The 20,905-nt window shown below is 31.7% G+C and overlaps 1 protein-coding gene across 12 annotated transcripts in view; it reads left to right on the top strand.

Annotated features, from left to right (window-relative positions):
- Nucleotides 1-20,905, top strand: part of MYCBP2 (MYC binding protein 2) — a 295,622-nt gene that overhangs the window by 206,162 nt on the left and 68,555 nt on the right. For 9 of the 12 annotated variants that reach the window (XM_081291229.1, XM_081291232.1, XM_081291224.1 and 6 more), the window contains 7 exons: nucleotides 336-451; nucleotides 3,086-3,183; nucleotides 3,884-4,000; nucleotides 4,683-4,823; nucleotides 14,400-14,474; nucleotides 17,013-17,237; nucleotides 18,065-18,197. In XM_081291229.1, the coding sequence (XP_081147355.1) occupies nucleotides 336-451; nucleotides 3,086-3,183; nucleotides 3,884-4,000; nucleotides 4,683-4,823; nucleotides 14,400-14,474; nucleotides 17,013-17,237; nucleotides 18,065-18,197 (905 nt within the window). The remainder of the gene's footprint in view (nucleotides 1-335; nucleotides 452-3,085; nucleotides 3,184-3,883; nucleotides 4,001-4,682; nucleotides 4,824-14,399; nucleotides 14,475-17,012; nucleotides 17,238-18,064; nucleotides 18,198-20,905) is intronic. The other 3 variants (XM_081291222.1, XM_081291231.1, XM_081291227.1) reach the window with 1 other exon arrangement.

The following is a 20,905-nucleotide window of genomic DNA, read 5'->3' as shown; positions in this document are numbered from 1 at the left end:
ATAAGGTCTAGGATGCTTCTTTCATTGAAACAGGAGAGAACGTGAGAGGAAGCAGGTTTAATAATCTGATTTCAACCTGAAGGTTTGTATCTGTATCATTTCTTTACAGAAGAAAAAGGTGAGGTCATAATCAACTGCAAGTAAGGAAGAAGGGTGATGGAGTTTTGAAGTGAGAAAGAAAAATTTCAATTGTCAGGGGTGGGGAAATACTGTAGCAGGCTTGCCAGTCAGTATTGAAAATGCCAACCAAAATTAAATGTTTACTGTAATATCATAGTGATGTCAGTTGTTTAATCAAAAGTAAATTTTCCAATATCCCTCTTAATTTTTTTCAGGCCCAGTGAAAATATGCTGATTCGTGTCAATAATGATGGTACTTATTGTGCAAATTGGACTCCAGGGGCTATTGGACTCTACACTATTCATGTTACCATTGATGGCATTGAAATAGGTATATGTGTATATATTTAAGTTATAAGTTATCTAGTGAAAAGAACTAGACTCAAAATCCTCCTTCATTGTAGTTTTGACACTTTTGTTATACACATGTATAGGTTTCATAACTTTTATATGTCTTCATTTTGTCCTTTATAATGAGTATGTAGTTAGTGCATTCCTAAGGTCTTAAAATTATGCTCAAGTATTATAGCCCTCATGGCTTCTTCCCTACTTTACCCAATGTGCCAGTCAGATTGTGATGCCCTCCATGTTGCTGTATCATATGCATAACCTGTCTACCAATCATGGTCTGCCTTCTTCCTTTCCTGGATGTGAGCAGAAACCCTATTGTTTACCCATGGATTTCCCACTCTAGATCAGTACCAGCCGTATAATGACTACTTAGTAAATATTGTTGAATGAATGAATTGTCTTTATCTGCCATTAGCTTTGAAAAACATTAATTTTGGAGGGGACATGAATCTTAATTTTTAAACTCCCTGTGTGATAGGATAATAGTAGATTTTTTAAAAAAGTGTTTATCAGTGTCAGTTTCTTAAAACGCTATCCTTTATGACACTGCTCAATAAATGGAACTCCTATGATCAGAAAATCTAGTATATCATAATTTCACCATAGACAATCACATGATTTACATCAACATATTAGGAATTCTGAGAAGTTCTCAAGTTAAGAATCTTGTTTTTATTTAAACCAGTGGGATCTCTTACCTATGGAAAAGAGGGAGAGAGGTCAGAGATAAGAATCCAGTCAGTTTTCTGTGTCTTTGGGTTCTACAGCTGTAGATTCAACCAGTTGTGTATTGACAATTTTGGGGGGTTGGGAGGAATGCATTTATAATGAATATGTGTAGACTGTTTTCTTGTCATTATTCCCTAAACAATACATACAATAGCTATTTACACAGCATTTATTTTGTATTAAATTAGTAATCTAGAGATGATTTAAAGTATACAGGAGAATGTAAATAGACTATATGCAAATAATGTACTATTTTATATAAGGATCTTGAGCAGCCATAGATTTTGGTAGGTGAGGGGGATCCTGGAACCCATCCTCATCAGACACTAGGGATGACTGTAATTCTAAAATGATATCCTTTGGGAATCCCTGTCTTTAAGCAATTTGTTTTTGCAGTGGAGTTAAAAAGGTACATTACATTGATGTATATAGAATATACATTAGTATAACTGTATAGAATCAGACATATAAAATAATACCACCCCAGAAATTTTTTTTTATCCACAGACTTTGCAGCAGTCTCCTTTTATCAGCATATCCATAATGCCTTTTGTTTTGCAAACATGCTGAATCTGAGCAAAATATTATTATACAATTCTCTCCGGTATTAACTGTTTGGTGAAGATTGCTGAGATAAAACAAGCAAACAAAAATCATTTGTAATAGAATATAAGTAGTGACAGATGAGAGGTACAAATTAGAACAGGAGTTTAAAAACCATGGTAGTAAAGAATAATTTCATAAAGAATGTTTTTCTCTGCAAATATTATCTAAATTTCAGTAGGTAGAGTTTTTAAATCTTATCTAATATTGGAGTAAACGAAACTGATTTATTTTTTAGAATGAACCTGAAGAAAGAGATTTGTATTTACTTAAAATCATTCTTTTTCTTTCTTTTTTTTTTCTTCCCTCCTGTACTGGGGATTGAACCCAGGGGGCACTTTGCTTTACCACTGATCTATATCCCCAACCCTTTTTATTTTTTATCTTGAGACAACCTCATTAAGTTACTTAGGACCTTGCTAAATTGCTGAGACTGGCCTTGAACTTGTGATTCTCCTGCTTTAGCATTCCAAGTCACTGGAATTACAAGTGTATGCTACTACCTATCCAGAATTATCCATTTTCTTCTCCACTCAATTTTCATACTCTTCCTAACTCAGCTCTCTCCCAAACTGTCAATAGACTAGGATCTTACTCAATGATAGATAAGGACAAATGATAATTCATTGGAATGATGATAATAAAAGCTAACATTTTTGGAGAGTTAATATACCTACATTGTTCTGCATATACCTTATGTATTTTAAATTATTTAATTTTTATAACAGCTCAGTGAATAGGTGTTATTACTATTTCCATTTCAGAGATGGTAACATCGGACACTGAGAGTCATAAATTAGTGGCAGATGTTGGAGCACCCAAGCAATCTAGAGCAAGAACTGAGCTTTCAACCACCATGCTGTATTGTGCAGTCTGCCTGTCTCTCATGCTGTCAGGCATGCTGTACTGCCTGTCAGCAGCAGAAGTGACTGGTATAAGTAATGGGTGCTCTTGTCAGATAATATTTAATCGTACAAGGTTTATTTTTATTGCTATTCTGAATTTTCAGTATCATTTCATATGTTTAAGTTAAACACTGGAAACCCCATTTTTGCTTGAAGCCCTGAGGAAAACTTTGTATCTTGCCACTTTGGAAACTCTGGTCCATTTTTTAAATATTTCTCTTTTTTAGCTTGTTCAATCACCAATCATCCTAAAAAGACAGATCGAGACATTTGTTTTAGTTGTTTAAAATAGCTTGTGAGTGTTTATAAGGTTGAGTTGAAAGATCCTTCCTCTCGTTTTTTTGTCAAATGTTTTAGCTGCCTTCCTTTTCTTACAGATGCTGGCCTTGAAGTAAAAGTGAAAGACCCACCAAAAGGGATGATTCCACCAGGAACTCAGTTGGTCAAGCCAAAGGCTGAACCTCAACCAAATAAGGTTAGGGTAGATGAAGTCCAAGCTGAATAGGGCACAGGTTTTTTAAGTATTTCCTTGATACTTCAAAATGGCCATGAAATATCTAATATTTTACTGATTGACTTTAGCATTTGAATTCTAAATATCTCAAATAAATTTGGAGAGTGTTACATGGTAATCATTTTAAATTATAAAACCTGTGCTTTGGGGTTTTTTTATGTAATGCTGTAATAATCATTGTGTATTTTCTGTTACTGAAAGTTTACAATTAACAAAAAGTTTACTGAAATTAAATGTAAAATTTGCAATGTCTTTTGCCCTTAAAAGAACAATTAATTTCCTAACATCCAAAGAATACATATAGGAATTTTAGTAAACCAATTTTTAGAAAGGAAACATTTTATATGCTATGTTTCTAAAAAGGTATCTTTTAAGATTTTGGTCATATGTATTTAAAATTTAGAAAGGAAATTCTAAATATATATTAATAATTCTCTTAAGTTTTTTTCCATTCATATACATTTCAATATGTATCAAGATTTCATTTTTATAATTTCATAAGTAATCTGCTGTTATTTGAAGATGTACACAGCTATAAGCAATTTTGAAAAATTTCTCAAAATTATAGTACTTTTAAATCTGTTTAATTTTATCTCTTACTCCTTATGAAATCTCTCTTCTATGTTTTTCCTGTTTTACTAAATATGTTTTCCTTTCTCAGGTTCGAAAATTTGTGGCCAAGGATAGTGCTGGGCTCCGGATCCGGAGCCACCCTTCCCTTCAGAGTGAGCAGATAGGCATAGTGAAAGTCAATGGAACTATCACTTTCATTGATGAGGTAATTCATAAAGAAACTCTTAGTAATAAATACTGGACAGATTTTTTTTTTTGCATTGTTTGCAGAATAGTAAGGCTACAAAGTTTTCTGTTAAAATGTGTTTTAAGCAGTGTGAGAATCTTTTGAAAATTGTTTTGCAGTATGTGTCCATGGAGTTTCAGACATTTGAATTTTTTTCTTTTATCAATAAAAACATAGCTAAAATTATATTTTGAACATAATAAGAACTCAATTAGACATAGTAATCAGAACCTATATAAGTATTCACTGAAAATGGGTATAATTGTTTTTCATTAATTTTTGAAATATTTTTTAAACATATTCTTTGTATTACTTCAACTTTGGTTGGTACATATTACATTTTTCTAGTAATACAACCAAGTAATTAGTTCTTTGGGAAGACATCTGATTTTACTGTTTAAGCTATTTATCTTTAAGTGTGATTTCCTTTAGTTTTTTACTCCTAAGCAAAATTGTATTTTTCAGTCTCACACTAGGGATTATACTACTGTGGCATTCCTTGCTTTTTTCCTTAGAGGATCTCTAAAACTTAGCTTTTATGAAAACTAAATGCCTAATCTGTTTCTACCACTTTACGCCTACTTCGAAGTCTTTCAGTCCTTGCTACCCCTATAGGAGTGACAGGAGGGCATGGCTTGTTTCTGTTGCTTCTTTCCCTTAGATCCACAATGATGATGGTGTGTGGCTGAGACTGAATGATGAGACAATAAAGAAGTATGTTCCTAACATGAATGGTTACACTGAAGCCTGGTGCCTTTCATTTAATCAACATCTTGGCAAGAGCCTTCTGGTCCCAGTTGACGTAAGTAAAAAGTGCTTTTAAACAACATCATAGGTATAGTCTGTCCTCATTACAGGCTTTCTTTAATTAAGGCTTTTCAGTTCTGAGGTAACCAACAATTAAGTAACTTTGACTTTAGAAGTGCTTCAATTCTTCAGGGCTTTTGTCTAATGAAAGTAAAATTTGGCAAGGTTAAGGTCCTTAATGATTATTTTGATTCATCACCGACAGGAGGTAGTAAATTTAAAATAGGCTTACTGAATTTCTTTCAGAGAGATAATGAATGAGAGTGGATGCATTTTTCCCCTTCTTATTTACACTACTATTTTGAATGAATTCCAAACTAAAATTTAAGAATTTAGAATTACTGTTCATTCAGAAACAGGTATAAATGTTTGTAAAGTATATGTTATGTTGACATTTTGCAGTCATTTCTTTGTATTATGTTTAACTTTGAATCTTTTCTTCTTTGGCTTACAATACTATTACGTTAACATAAGATGGGTTTATACACTTGTAATGGTATTGAAATCTAAATCCTCATCTCTGAGAAAATTCATTGAACCTCTGGTTAGAACCATTGGTTATAAGATCACCTTAGTATTTAAACAGTTGAATTTCTTCAAAATCAGTGTTAAACTTATTATATCAACCATTCAATATATTGTATTTGTTTCTCTCCTTGATAGCCCATAATAATGTTTTTCAAAGCAATGGTTTTATAAGATGCTTCTTTGTGTAAGAAAATATTGGTACTTTATGTTATTTGTACATATTTAATAACAGCACAGTGGAGAAAAAAACATTAGCCATTTGATGAAGAAAGTTTAGAGTGTTGGCCTACTGCTTCACCGAGGTTAAGCTGATGAGTTAAGTTTTGAGCAAATAGATCAGGTATTAGATATTTCTTAGGTTTGCATCTACAATGAAAATGAAAACAATTTTGACTCTCTGGAAAAGACGAATGATTCTGAGGCTGGGGATATAGCTCAGTTGGTAGAGTACTTGCCTTGCATTCGCAATGAGCCCTGGGTTCAATCACCAACACTACACACACACAAAAAAAGATGAATGACTCTGGAAAGTAAATAATAATTCTATATCATCTATGATTAAAAAGTTGGCTTTAAGTAGTTATAAACCATTATCTTTTTTTGCTTGGTTTTTAAAAATATTTTTATTAGTTATTGCTGGACCTTTTTTATTTTATTTTTTTTTATACGTGGTGCTGAGAATCGAACCCAGTGCCTCATGCCAGGCAAGCACTCTATCACTGAGCCTCAACGCCAGCCCCAACCATTTTCAGTTATTATAACCAGATAGTCCTCAGGATTATGAAAAGGGTATATTAAATGAGAGTACTATAACAGTTTTTTTTTTAATTTGGCCAATTTGGACTTGGGTTTGTTTTTTAAAGAAAATTTTCTTATTTCGTACTAAAGCATTTTACTAGATTATATAATCTTTCTTACCTATCCCACTTCAATATTTTCTTCCTAATTCCTTTGTTTGCTAATTTGAGGAGATATCGTTGAAAGAGGGAAATATCCACATACATAAAGCAAGAGAATAACAAAGGTAGAAGGGGAGAGCAAGAAGTTCTGTGTTGAAATTCTAGAGCCCTTGAATTCATTTTGGGCTATTCTATCACAATTTGTAGTATACCGTCTCCCTTAAAGTCAGGGAGAAAAGAACAGTATCAGATAAAAGAAGAAGGTAAATGGAGTGATCCATACTCCATAAACTTGTTGAAGATTTTCACTGGAATGTGAATGAGGAGTTTCACTGACATATTTAAAAGTTCTAGATGTAGAATATTAAAGAAAATAAAATGACAAAGTGCCTTTTTTATTTTCTAGCTTTTTTTGTATTGTTGAGGAATTGCATAAGTTGGGTTTTAATGTAAATATTCTCAGGGTGTCTGATAATAATAAGAATATTAAAAATGCTGAGATTTTTCAGGTTCATATTTTGAGATCCTTAAAAGTTAAAACAAAGACCACCAGTATTACAGGGAGAATATACAGTTATAGATTAGAATAGTGAAAAAAGGAAGAGAGAGAATTAAGGGCACATTTGGAAAGTTTATTTCTGTAAAGGAAAATGGGATATTTATGGTAATAGACAAATTGGGAGGGAGGGAGGGGATAGATTGAGGAAGAACACAATATTTTAAATAAAGAAAGGAAAATCATCAGGTAAGAATGAGTGAAGTTAGAGAATTTAAAATGCAGTGAAGATTTGAAATAGTAGAGAGAAACAGTAGAGGTATTTGATCAAAAACAAGTAAAGAATTATTAGGCCACTAGGAGTTCAGTGAGACCATTGTATGGACCCAATCCAGACATCCCTTTCCCTCTCCCATAATCCTAAATGTCCAGAATTAATGTAGCCTTCAAAGAGCAGATTATAGTATTGGTTGGAATATTTTGGAATGCTATGACTAAAAATTAGGGACTAAAAGGGCTTGCTAATAACTGATTGATGCAATTAAGATAACCAACTGTGGAATTGGAATTTAGCCTAATTTAGTATGGGAAAGAACAAATGGAGGGTCCCAGGGACTTGGAGGACTTAATAAAATTCTTTAAAAATGTCTTAGGTACACTGTAGTTAAAAAGCTGGAAAGATATAGGCAGTTTGCAGGATGAAGTAGATTTGTCTTTGATTTCATAGATTAAGAAATTTAATGGATGAAAGTTCAATTAGGTTGCTGTCTGAAGTGTGGTGCAAGTGAAAGTCACTGGAATTGCCTCAGTCTACAGATAAAAGGCTAGACAGTTGGAAGATCACTTGCATAGATATGAAGACACACCAGTGTGTACTGCAAGAATAAAGATGAAAGTAAATTATTTACTGTTGGAAGAAGAGTCCCTTTGAACACAGTTTAAAGTCATGGGAGGGATGGGAGTCATTGATTTTGAATCAAGGAGACACAGAGAAGTTTTGCTATAAAGTGAGTGAACAGGTAGATAACTTAAGGACTTAAATTTTGGTTAGTGATCAAAGATGACAGAGGGGATACAGTGTGGCAAGATTAACTGGCATAACAGATCCTCAAACAGATCTACTGTAAAGTTGATTCAGTGAAGGCATTAGATGAAGGCCCACCCAATCAGAGAGGCCTGAGAAATGCAGCAACAGGTTTAGTTTTCCAAGATTTTGTTTGCAGGGCTAGACATGAGCACAAAAGGAATCATGATTCCATCTCATCCAGTCAAGGAAATAATATAGCTAAATAATTACATTTTATTAACTGTTTCTTTGTATCTCTTGATACATTGATGGCTAGAAAAACACTTTTCATCTGTTCTCTCTTCTCACTTCAGTCCGTTTGTGTGTAAATCAGCTATGATCATCATTGATAATTATAATTCTCTAACAATAGAAAAATATCAAGAAACAATCAAGGACCAATGCCACTAACTTAAAAGGATGCAAAAGTACTAAAAAGTTGCCTTCAGCAATTTTACACTTGCTTTTCAACATTTTCTAGTTAAAACAATTTTATATTCACATCAATACATATACCTTGCTTGGATCCTATTTCAAGCAAACTGTAGGAGGGGCATGGGGGTAGGGACTGGAAATCTGAACAGTAACTGAATATTTAATGAAGTATTTAAAAAACAAAGTTACCATAAATAACCAATTTAGATTAAGTTTTATACTTATTTTGTTATATTATTTTATTGTATTTTAGAACTTTTGTGTCCATTGAGGATACATACTTTAGCTAAATTTTGGCTTGCTTAATAGTAGTCCTATTTAAACACCATTACTTCACTTAGAATTATTAGAGTCCTACTTTAGTTCAAATGAGACTTTTCACTGTTTTAGCACTTAGTAATATTCTTGTTTAGAGATTAAATAACATTAAATATTTATATTATGACTGTATTTTCAAAACATTTTTTGAGTCAGTGGGAATAGAGTTAATTAGATAAAAATATAAATCCTTTGTGGGGCATTAATTATATGTTGGAATGTTTTGTTCTTTTTAGGACAATAAACCACACTTTTCAATTTTGAGTCTTAGAGTCTTTGTTTTGTTATTTTATTTATTTAGAATGCTTTGGCTTGTTTTGTTTTGTTTTTTTTTTATATTGTTCTAGTTGATTTTTCTCCTCTGGAATTCCCGAAATACTATAGTCTTTAATTGGTGCAGTTCTTGCTTTTGGGGTACTTACTACATAATATAGTAGGTATCTTGTATTCAAATAATTAAGTCATCTTGTGGTAAGTTGTAGAATAGCTTAACTCAGAAGGTAACATTTGAGGTAGACTTGAAGAAAAGCTGCCAGGAAAAAATTGAAGAAATGTCTAGACAGAGAATCAAATGTTCAAAATTAAAAAGACATGATATGTTTGGGAACTGATGAATAATTGATATGGATGAAGCAAAGGATTGGTGGTGGAAAGCAGATAAATGATGGGGAAATTGAGTTTCCCTCTCCCTTTCCAGCTAGCACTAAGTGTAGAAGTAGAAGAGGCTTAATTCTTTCTCCAGCTACTCATTATATTTAGTTTGTTTTTCTCACCTTCAGCCCATTTGTATTCATGTACCTTTTATTTCCATTTTTAACCTCCTTCAGAATAAGAGCTAATAAAAGATTCCTTCTTCATCAAGTGTTTGTTTGTTTGTTTGTTCCCAAAGTGTTAAATATTTACTGATGGAATCTTTTCAACATCTGTTTATATCTAGTTTGAGTTCTTTTCATTCAGGGTGTGTTCTTGCTGCTTAAAGTAATTCCTAACACATGCTCCTCACCTTGATTGTCTCATTTAATTCTCAGTGTGACCCTGTGATGTTTAGGGTATTATTCTCATTTTTCCAATGAGGAAAGATAATTAGTCACCTAAGATCCCAAGTTGAAAAGAATAGAACTGGTATTGGAACCCAGTTGATTTTATTCAAAGCTCATAGTTTTATTTTAATATGCCTTATAAAGAGATAAGTATAAGTATAGCTTTAAACGGATAAGGTAAATAGCTATGTAGCTATAAAGATCATTATTTTGGCTAGAACTGCCAAATTAAATAATATGAATACTTATAATTTTAGTGAATGAATGAAGATGGGTACCCAGAGATTTATTGAAGGTAAATGAGTCCATCTGAGAAAGCATATCTGGGGAATGTTGATTTTTTAATTAAAATTCTTATGATTTGAAAGCTACAAAATATGAGCTAGTAGAAAGTTTCATACCTCTTGAAAAATATGAGTTAAAAAAGAGAACCAGTTATCCACATGACATGGTAAACATTTGACTACCTAAAACCAAGAGCTTAATTTTTTTGGAAAACATATTTACTTCTGTGATTGGAGATACCAATGATTTAAAACTTTAGGTACTTTGTTAAAACTGAAATCTTTAAACATTGTGAGGGGAATTGAGTAGAAAAGAAAGTTAAGATCAAGGAAAGCTGGGGATCTATCTTTAGAAGTGTTGTAAGATTTGTTTGTAATTTCTATATTATCTGAATTCTTTTTTTATCTTGCCTAAATAATAGTTGGTATATCATAGAGGGTATTACATATTAGTAGGAATCGTGTTCTCATTTATTTAGGAATTTTATTTGATTCTATTTTAAATGCTGTTATCTTATTTTTTTATTTGTTTATTCTTATTAATTCTTTTTAGTTATATGTAACATTAGGATTTATTTTGACATATGATAAAAACATGGAATATAGGAACATAATTTGTTCTAATTTAGTCCTTGCTGCTTCCTTTACTTTGCTATTCTCTCCTCTTTCCCCCATTCCCTTCCCTATATTCTACTGGTCTTTCTGCTATTTATAGTTATTTTTAAATTAGTGTCTTGTGGATGTACATGATGGTGAGATTCACTGTGGTATTTTCATATGTGTACATAGAAATGTTAGGTTCTTGAAGAAGCAACTTGGGTCTCTGAACATCTCCATGTATTTATATAAGTCACTTCCTATTTAGACTCACGAGTGTTCACATGCAGAAAGTATGTTGAGCTGCGCATGGTGGTAAATGCCTGTAATCCCAGTGGCTCTGGAGGCTGAGGCAGGAGGATCACAAGTTCAAAGTTAGCCTCAGCCTCACCAAATTCATGAGGTTCTAAGAAACTTAGCAAGACCCTGTTTCAAAATTTAAAAAAGGGCTGGAAATGTGGCTGAGTGGTTAAGTGCCTCTCAGTTCAATCCCTGGCATGAAAGAAAGAAGAAGAGGGAGAGAGAAAGAAATGAAAAGAAAGCTGATATCTAAAATTTGGGCCACTGAAGATTTGGAATAGAAATGAAGGGAAAGTATCATTTTGGATCTGTATTATAGAATCACCAAGAATAAGTAAAAGTGGCAAACATTTATCTTTAATTCAATTTCATTCTTTTGAAATACCTAATAGTACCAGATAGTATGGCTTTAACATGCTGCATATTTCCTGGTTTTGAGTTGTTAATAGGTTTGTGCACTTGTGTATACATAAACTTTTTAAATATTAATAATATTGTCTTTATTTCATATAGCATTATAAATGTGCTATCCTTAGATGGTTATAAACTGCTTCATTTCATTCTTTAATTATTAAGTTTCTTAAACAGAGTGAAGCCAGGTGTGGTGGCACATGCCTGTAATCCCAGCGGTTTGGGAGGCTGAGGCAGAAGGATCATGAGTTCAAAACCTGCCCCAGTAACTTACCAAGGCTCTAAGCAATGTAATGAGACCTTGTCTCTAAATAAAATATAATGAAATGTTGGGGATGTGGCTCAGTGTTTAATTGTCCCTGGTTTAATCCATCTCTAGGTTCAATCCCCCCACCTCCCTCCCCCCAAAAAATAAGGTTGAGATAGTTATAGATAATACTGTAATTTTTTATATATACATGTTATGCTTAATTTTCCTAAGTTATTTTATCTCTTTTTCTTTAAAATTAGAAGCTCTTTAACTCTGTGTTTATCTAGCACAATGAAAAAATTTTATTTGGCATGTTTGATCGTGTATTTTCACTGTGATAATTATTCACTTGTTTGCTGTCTTCTGTGCCTTAAAAAACTACCAGCTTGGAGTTGCAATCTGGTATTGTTAGTTTACTTAGGTTTCTAGTATGCTTTCCTTTTCTAATTTTCTTGACAGAGCTTTTCTACCTTTGAAATAGAATTTGAGAATAAAATTACTTTAATTATTGTGGATATGTATATGTGGTCCATATTGATCTATGGAATTATGCAACTTGAAGTCTAATTCATACAGTTTAATACTGAGAAATTAAGATTTTTGGAGAGATTAATATTTTCATGAATGTTCATATAATTAAACTAAAACATTCCTAAATTTTCAAAAGAAAGCTATTTACGTATTTTATTTTTAAACTCCAGCTTTCTATTTGGCAAATTTTTGGTACTTAATAAATGCAATTTAATATGATTATAAGATAATCTAGTGTGAACTAAGAATTTTGTGCAACTTTAGACACTAAATCAAAAAAGTATCAAATTTGGATTCACATATAACATAAAATTGATTATATTAGTAATTTAGTACCAGTGTTAGTTATATCACTTTCAAATATCATTGTACATTAATTGACTCAGAAAATGGTTAAATTTGCACATTGAAATTAAAGACAGATTGGGCACGGTGGCATGTGACTGTAAACTCAGAGGCTCCGAGTCTAACGCGGGAGGATCGCAAGTTTAAAGCCAGCCTTGGGAACTTAGTGAGACCCTGTCTCTAATATAATATAAAAAATGACTGAGGATGTGGCTCAGTGGTTAAGCATCCCCGGGTTCAATCTCTGGTACCAAAAAGAAAAAGAAAAAGAAAGAAAGACAATTATGAGAGTTTAAAAAAAAACAAAGGTGTTTCTTTATTGCTAAATTCATGTGCATTGTTTCTAACAATTGTTTTTCATGTTGCTTTTAATAATAGAATAACTTATGCTTTTAAGTTAAAAATGCTAAAAAAAATCTCGATATTGTTTTATAGTTTACTCAGGTGGCTTTAGTTTCCCTTTAGAAAAATTATATTTCAGTATTGATGCTAGAGTAAAGAAAAATGTTGTTATGGTGATACATCTTCTGAAGATGATATTCTGTTCCCTTTCTTTATTGATATTTTACATCAAAAGGTCTGCACCACTATTCTCTGTATAGGCTAAAAACCATTGAGCAAATGCCCTACAAATTCTTATGTACATGGATGAACCAACAAGGACATTATTCTTCCCTGCAAAATAGTACTTTAGTGTGCTTTGCAGTGTTTCCACTTTACCTAAAGAGAAAGGATCTTATTTGCTATCTAATTTTAAATTGGGAGATTGGGTATGGTATTGGTGTCAGCTTTGTTTTACATTTATTTGTAGGCATATTACTAGAAGTCCTTCTTTTTCTGTTTTAGATGTTGTATATTTCTTATTTAGTATATATGTATTTACATGGTTATATATCTCTATCTGTCCATACACGTTTATACATGAGGAAAATAAAGAACTAGAGAATAATAAATACATTCTCATTGTCTAAAATGAGTTAGAATTAATTGAGATTTGTGGTGTTTATTTTGCATTGAAGACTTAGATGATGATAGTATTTTTAACATCCTTTTTTGGGTCCAGAATAACCATTTATCACAGTAATTACATAAGCATAAAATTGTTTAGTGGCTACTCGCTAAACAGATTTTAGTTTCAGATCAGGTAAATATAGATTGATAGTATAATATATCTATGTAAAATGTGTATCATTTGAATAGTCATTGTGAAAATACTTATTTTTCTGGAATTGTGTTACAGTGAATTGTTTGTTCTTTAACAAAATATTTTTGGACTTTAACATAGAGATACTGAGTGCTTTCGAGATGGAGAAAAGTAGATCTGTATTTTGATAAAAGATTCAGATTATATCTTTCTTTATGCTTTTCTTAACAAATTTTCTAATAGCTTTCAAAAACATTTCCAAATCATTTTTTTTAATTCATAGAAGGGAAAAAATTGAAAAATTACTTAGGTTTTTTTGTTTGGTTTTACTTTTTCTTTTTTTGTACTTTAAAAAGTAATAAACCGCCGTGGTGGTACACACTTGTAATCCAGCAACTCAGGAAACTGAGGCAGGAGGATCACAAGTTCAAGCCAACCTCAGCAACTTAGTGAGATGCTGTTTCAAAAAATAAAAAGGACTGGGGATGTGCTCAGTGGTAAAGTGTAAAGTGCCTCTGAGTTCAATTCAGTACCAAATAAAATAAAATAACCCAAAAACGTGATTATTACTTCACATAACACTATATGCCCTCGTTATTATTCATAATAATATCCTCACTTAAGGAGTGTTAGGGTTGTCTTCTTGCATTGACTGTCTCAAACTTTATAAACAATGTCTTAACCCTTAATTTTAGTAAATGGCATGACACACTATATCCATGGAGAGCTTTTTGACAAAAACTTATTTTTCAGAATTTCCTTGGTGTGTGGTTTACTCAGGTGGCTTCAGTTTCCCTTTAGAAAAATTATATTTCAGTATTTATGCTAGAGTACAGAAAAATGTTGTTACTGTGACACATCTTCTGTAGATGATATTCTGTTCCCTTTCTTTGTTGATATTTTTCTTTCTTAAACTTTGTTGCTCAGAATATCTTTAATGCTAGCCAAGGAGTCAGGGATTTGGACGTATTTTCATGGACTTCCAAACCTTTTTTTCCCCAGGTGAGTTAACTGTAAGGAACAATCATACATTATTCAGGTATTTCAGCATGTACAACAAATTTTTCATTGTATCTTTGAAGGTTTTGCTTAGGATTAATAAAAATTGCTAACAAAAAATTAAAAAGATTTACATGAAGGGCTACAATTGAGTTTTCCCTCTATTTTCATCAATAGATGTACTATTAGTGAAAGTGACATTTCCATGTGACTTCAGAGTTGCTATGTTTACAGTTTCATGACTGACTTCACCAACAGTTACCTCCAAGTTTACTTTTATAGAACTAACTAATTTAGCTGGTAGTGCCATGACCTTATGGTGCTTCCATTTTTCTGCTGCCTACCCTTTCATGTTGCCCTTTTGAATATTCATCCAAGAACTGGAAGGGAATGGAAGGGGAAAATTAGTATTGACATTCATCAGTTTAATATCCTAGTGCTGAATCTCAAATTTCTGTATTGAATAAAATGTGATTTTAGGATTGTTGGAGAAGGACAGGCGACAGGCACAATTGCATGATTTTATGTCTGTCAGTTCTTTTTTATGCTGTTTGATAGAAAAGAAATGGATTAGCTTTGTTTTATATTTATTTAAGTAGCTTCATTAAGTATTTGATAAAATATTGACTATTATAATGTTCTCGTATATTGCCTTTCATTGACTAATTCACTATTATTGTTAGCTTTGCTAACATTTATCTCCCTGTGTTATCCTGAATGACCAGAAGTTGGAATTACTGTTAGAAGTAATTAAATGCTCTAAGAATATCATTGAATACCAATTAAACTTTTTTGCTGAATTTATTCATATTTGCTTTCATTTTTATGTTGTCATATAATTTTTAAAAATCAGGTGTAAGTAGGATGAAAACTTGCCTCTTCTACCTATGAAATTACATTGTTTTTCACTAAAACTGATCATTCATAAATACAAATTTTTAAATGTTTTCCAAAAACCTTGTGGATATAGTAGCACTATTTCAAGGTTTAGATCTTAAACTTCAGTTTTATTTTGAGTGTTCTCCTTATATTAATATAGTTGTGTACACTCACACAAGGAGGGCTATATAAAATGTACATTTTAAGCTTATTTTTAGTTGCAAGTCTGGTCTGCTTTATAAGGAATTAAAATTCCCATTTCCATTAATTTGGCAATATGTAACTAAAGCATATTGATACATACAGTATGATAATTATAGTAATATATAAATTATCCATAGTATGTATTCATATAAGTAAATTTTTTGTCATCAGAATGAGATTTACAAAGTATTTAGTAAAAGTTATAGTAGTTTAAATTTTTCCTGATCAATCATATATTGAACTAAGAGAGTATACAAGAATTCTTGAATCTATATATTTAGCCTCAGAATTTTATTTTTAATGTTCTACTATGTATATCGATATATATATATACACATTTGCTATTATGAGACTTACTTATAAGGATAGAACTATTAAGTAAAATCTTACTTGTATAGTGTTCATTTAAAAATATTGTTTATAACATTATTAAGTATTAATTTTTAAACTATTTTTTATGAGCATCCCATTATGTTTATCTTTTACCCTATTTAACTATAATTCTTAGAATCCATTTTAGTGTATTTAAAAGTGCAGTTTCAAAGGAGTAATGGCAAGGGAAGAAATTCTAGTGGGGCATTTTTATTTACATTTAGGTGAGAAGAAGAGGAAATATCAAGGTTAATATTTCTGTTTATTATGTTACAGGGAAACAATTCATCACAACATTCAGATTCAACAGAAAATATAGAACAAGTTTGTTTCTTTGATCTTAGAATTGACTCTTTTCATAAACATAATTCAAATTCCTTTTATTTACTTAGAATGCATCCATAATACTAAATCTTTCCACAAAATATAATTGTTTCCTATTACTAGCATTAATATATCACTTCATAGTAATGATCTAACAAATCTAAAAAGACATTTTCATATATAGTTACATTAAGAAAATGTAAGTTGCTAAAATCCTAAACTTATTTCATTTTTAACTAGAAAATATTAAAATGTGGCTATTATATTTTGTATACATTTTTATTATTGTCATCACTGTTTATTAGATGTCTCCAGAGTCTTCATATCATTTTCTCAATTTATAAATAATTATTACAAAGTGGGAAGAAATGAATATTTAGACTTTTTTGCCCAACCAAACAACATATAGCATTGTAATAAGAATTTAAAGCTCTTCAGTGTGGTTTGCATAATAAGTTATTTTGACTACTCCTTTTAAATGTTGCATATAAAAGATAAGCAGAAAATTAAGAACTACAGTACTGTATTTCTCAAATGTGGTGGGAAAAGCCAAGGATTCAGTTGTTCTCCCATATTTTTTTCTTTTGAAATTTATTGAAAGATTCTTTAATAGTGGTATTGACTAATATTTCATTTACCTCTAGATATTCTCTTTCTTAATTGGTGGGATTGTAGGTTTGCTATGAAAGTAAGGATTATGAGGATTTCAAAATGATAATAGATTGTATTTTGTTCACTTTTTTTTCTTATTCAACTTTTCAGGAACCTAAAACTAATACTGATGACTTTTTCAAAGACATGAACACCTGCTGCCCGCAGGAAGCAACAATGCAAGAACAAGATATGCCGTTCTTGCGAGGAGGGCCAGGCATGTACAAGGTAGTGAAGACGGGACCTTCAGGTCACAACATCAGAAGCTGCCCTAACCTTAGAGGTATCCCAATTGGAATGTTAGTTCTGGGAAACAAAGTCAAAGCAGTGGGAGAGGTATGGATTCTTGTAGCTTCATGACTTCTAAGATATTCATTTTCAATGTAATACAAACCAAACATCTCTTTTTTCCCAATGGTTTCCATTTTCATTCTGGGTTTTTGACTGTTAATGTTCTTGACTTTACTTGTATTAGAAATACTAACATAAATTTTCTTTGCTTCTTTTCTAATAATTCTCATAATTATCTTAGGAAAATAACATTTATAATACATGATTTGTATTGCTTATATAAATGTGATATTTGCATATATCTTCTTATTATTGCATATGTACTGTATGTACTGTTATGGATTATAAGCACTTACAATATTTTATGTGAATCAGCATGGAGAGGTGATGATATACAAAAGGATTCATTTCTTTGTTCCCATTCATAGGTCTCACTGAAGTCCTGAGCAAATAAAATTATTTTTTAGTCCACTGTGGCATTTGCCTGAGCCAATAAGCTTGAAGATGTAGTGTGTCATGCTATTTCTCAGTATCAGGGTCATTTTCAATTTGTACTATGGTATTATCGACCTAAGTAATAGCAAGTATACTGTGTTGGGACATTTTAGATGTTAAAAGTCACATGTTCTGGGTAATAATTATTTAGGCATTTATCTTTGTGTTTAGAAATTATTATTTTAACCAAAGCCTTCGATAAATAGTCATTTAAAGAACTTTTTATTGATTTCTCTCTTACCTCAGGCTGTGGTCTTAATTTCAGAAACTAATTTCATGGTAGAAATGTTTTGGAACACTTAAGCTTTTTACTGGTTTTCAGCCTGAGTTATCTGAAAGAATCAAGCCAATCAATCATGCTTTTTGTTATGTACCAGGTAACCAATTCTGAAGGTACATGGGTGCAGCTGGATAAGAACAGCATGGTAGAGTTCTGTGAGAGTGATGAAGGAGAGGCATGGTCCTTAGCTAGAGACAGAGGCGGAAACCAGTACCTCCGGCATGAAGATGGCAAGTTGGCTTAAATTTGTGATTATTTTGATTACCCTTTGAAATACATATGTTTAATGTTTATTGCATTTCTTTGTCTTAAAGAGGCTTTTGTGTTTATTTTTTAAGTAAAAGCAAAACTAGAGGCTTAAAAATATTGTAGTTATTAAATTTGTTAAGTACATTACTAAATGATTATCCATGAAAAGGAAAAATTGAAAATATATGAATCCATCTTTATAAATATGTGCTTTTATTTTATTTAATATGAATTTGTATGCCTCATTTTTTTTTGTGTAAGTCCATGACTGGACATTTTATCCTTTTTACTATAAACTAGAAGTGCAGTTTTCAAACCACCAGTCACAATACTTCTCCCAGGTAACTTCATTTGATTGAATTTATTTCAGGAGTGGAGCATTGAATAAATGCATAGGAGTTTCCTATTTCACTGTTAGACTTTCAACTTTCAGCTTTATTTTTTCGATAGTGGTCTCAGTAAGATTTTCCTTTTGTCTGTCTCTTTATTCTCCTGGTGGCAAAAATTAATTATTCACAGTTCACCTAGTGTCTTTACCCATAAGAAGCTTTAACTGATCCTTACAGTGTTAAGAATTCCTTCTAAGTTCCTCAACAACTGTATTTACCCCTAGAACACAATTGATGATATCATAATGAAGTTAATTTTTATTTTTCTCATGTCCAGATTGTGAGTCCCTTGTGGACAGGTACAAGGTTTTTATCTTTTATTCCTAGTTTTTAAACAGTCTTGATACTAACTAGTTGCTTACAAAGTTCATAGGTGTTGGTTGAATTATAAAAATAATAGTTACAATATTAAAATAAATATATAAGAAACACCCCATATTCATGATACTCATTATCCAGGAGGTAATATGGCCATGAATATAAATAGATTCAAAAAAGTTTTGACATTTGCATGAATGATAGAGTACATATATATAATCTCCCTTTTTTCCATTACAATGAACCTTTGAGGTAGGTAATATAATCTTCAATTTACAGATAAGGAAAGCAAAGCTCACAGATTTTAAAATTACTGTGATTTGTGGCTGGGGCTGGGCCTCAGTGGTAGAGCACTTGCCTAGGATGTGTGAGGCCCTGGGTTCGATTCTCAGCACCACATACAAACCATAAATAAAGGTCCATCCATCAATAACTAATAAAAATATTTTGGAAAAGAAAATTCCTGATTATACAGCTGGTTACATGACAGATATAAGCCTTGACCCAGAATCATCATTCGTATTTTAAGTTCTACACTCATTATACCACACCACACATTGAACATCATTTGAAAACCTAATTTTTCTCTTATTTTTACCAAATAAACACTTTTTAATCAAAGATGATGTGATTGTAAATGTTTTAACTGCTAATATAGCACAATGTGTAAGAGGGACTCTGAAACTGGTCTGCCGGGGTACTGATTCTAGCTCAACTTTTTAGTTGTCTAACCCAGTATCTCTGTACCTTAGTTTTCTCATTTATAGAATAACCTCCTAAGTCATGACCTCATAAACTTGATATGAAGACTAAATAATAAAATAACACATAAAGCTAGGAAATTGTATGCCTATAGTTTATTGTTAAAATGTAAAATGCCCTTCATGATAAGTAACAAGTTTAACATGGGAAATTGGTTCTCATAAACTTAGATGGTAGAAGATTCTTCTAAGATAAAATGCTTAAATTCAGTATCATTTCTGGTGAGGTACATATCGCACTCTAAGAGAAAGTATTGTGTGTTATCAATGAATCATCCTTTATTCTTTTGGTATGTATCTAAATAGATAAATATGCACACTTGTACTTGGTCATAATGTAGTCTTAATATTTTAGTACCAATCATGGCTGATAAGATGTAATACGATGTTAGCAACTTAAAAAAAAAAACACTAGAATTAGTTGATGTGGATTCCAGATAGTCTACTCATTGGTATTAATATGTAACTGGGTTTAATACAGAAGGGAGAGGATTGGGCACCATCCTTATTTTTATGAAGAAATGAGAGTAAAACAAAAGCATTTCTCTTTGTAAAAATTTTTTATTAACCTTTAATATCAATAGATAAAGCTTGTAAGCAAATATATTGCTGTGATAAAAACAGACTTCACTGTGGGTGCTAGAGCATTACACTAAGTTACATTAAACTAAGGTTTAGAGGTGGAGAAAAATTAGATTACTGTTTCTGGGTGTTTTTCAGGAAACATACACGTACATGTAAATACACACACACACACACACCAAAAAAAAAAAAAAAAAAGAAAGAAAAAATTCCACTGCTGAAATATGTTATACTGAAGAATATTGCCAATGAAATAAATTTCTTTTTCTCCTATTACCTTTTGTTTCACAGATTTTATTTTGCCCTTTTTTAGCTGTCATTAATATGGCTTTTTAACATTTTAGATATTTTTTGTATTATTTCAGCATCTTAGAGCCACTTGATTATTTATAGGAAATTGACTGAACTGTAAACTAAATGAAATATTTGCCATTTCTTTCTTTCTTTTTTTTTTTTTTAAAGAGAGAGTGGGGGGGGACAGAGAGAGAGAGAGAGAATTTTAATATTTATTTATTTTTTCTTAGTTCTCGGCGGACACAACATCTTTGTTTGTATGTGGTGCTGAGGATCGAACCCGGGCCGCACTCATGCTAGGCGAGCGCGCTACCGCTTGAGCCACATCCCCAGCCCCCCATTTCT

The sequence above is a fragment of the Spermophilus citellus genome (assembly GCF_964194105.1).
Source record: "Spermophilus citellus genome assembly, chromosome: 1".
NCBI classification, from domain to species: domain Eukaryota; kingdom Metazoa; phylum Chordata; class Mammalia; order Rodentia; family Sciuridae; genus Spermophilus; species Spermophilus citellus.
This window is presented reverse-complemented; position numbering and strand designations above follow the sequence as displayed.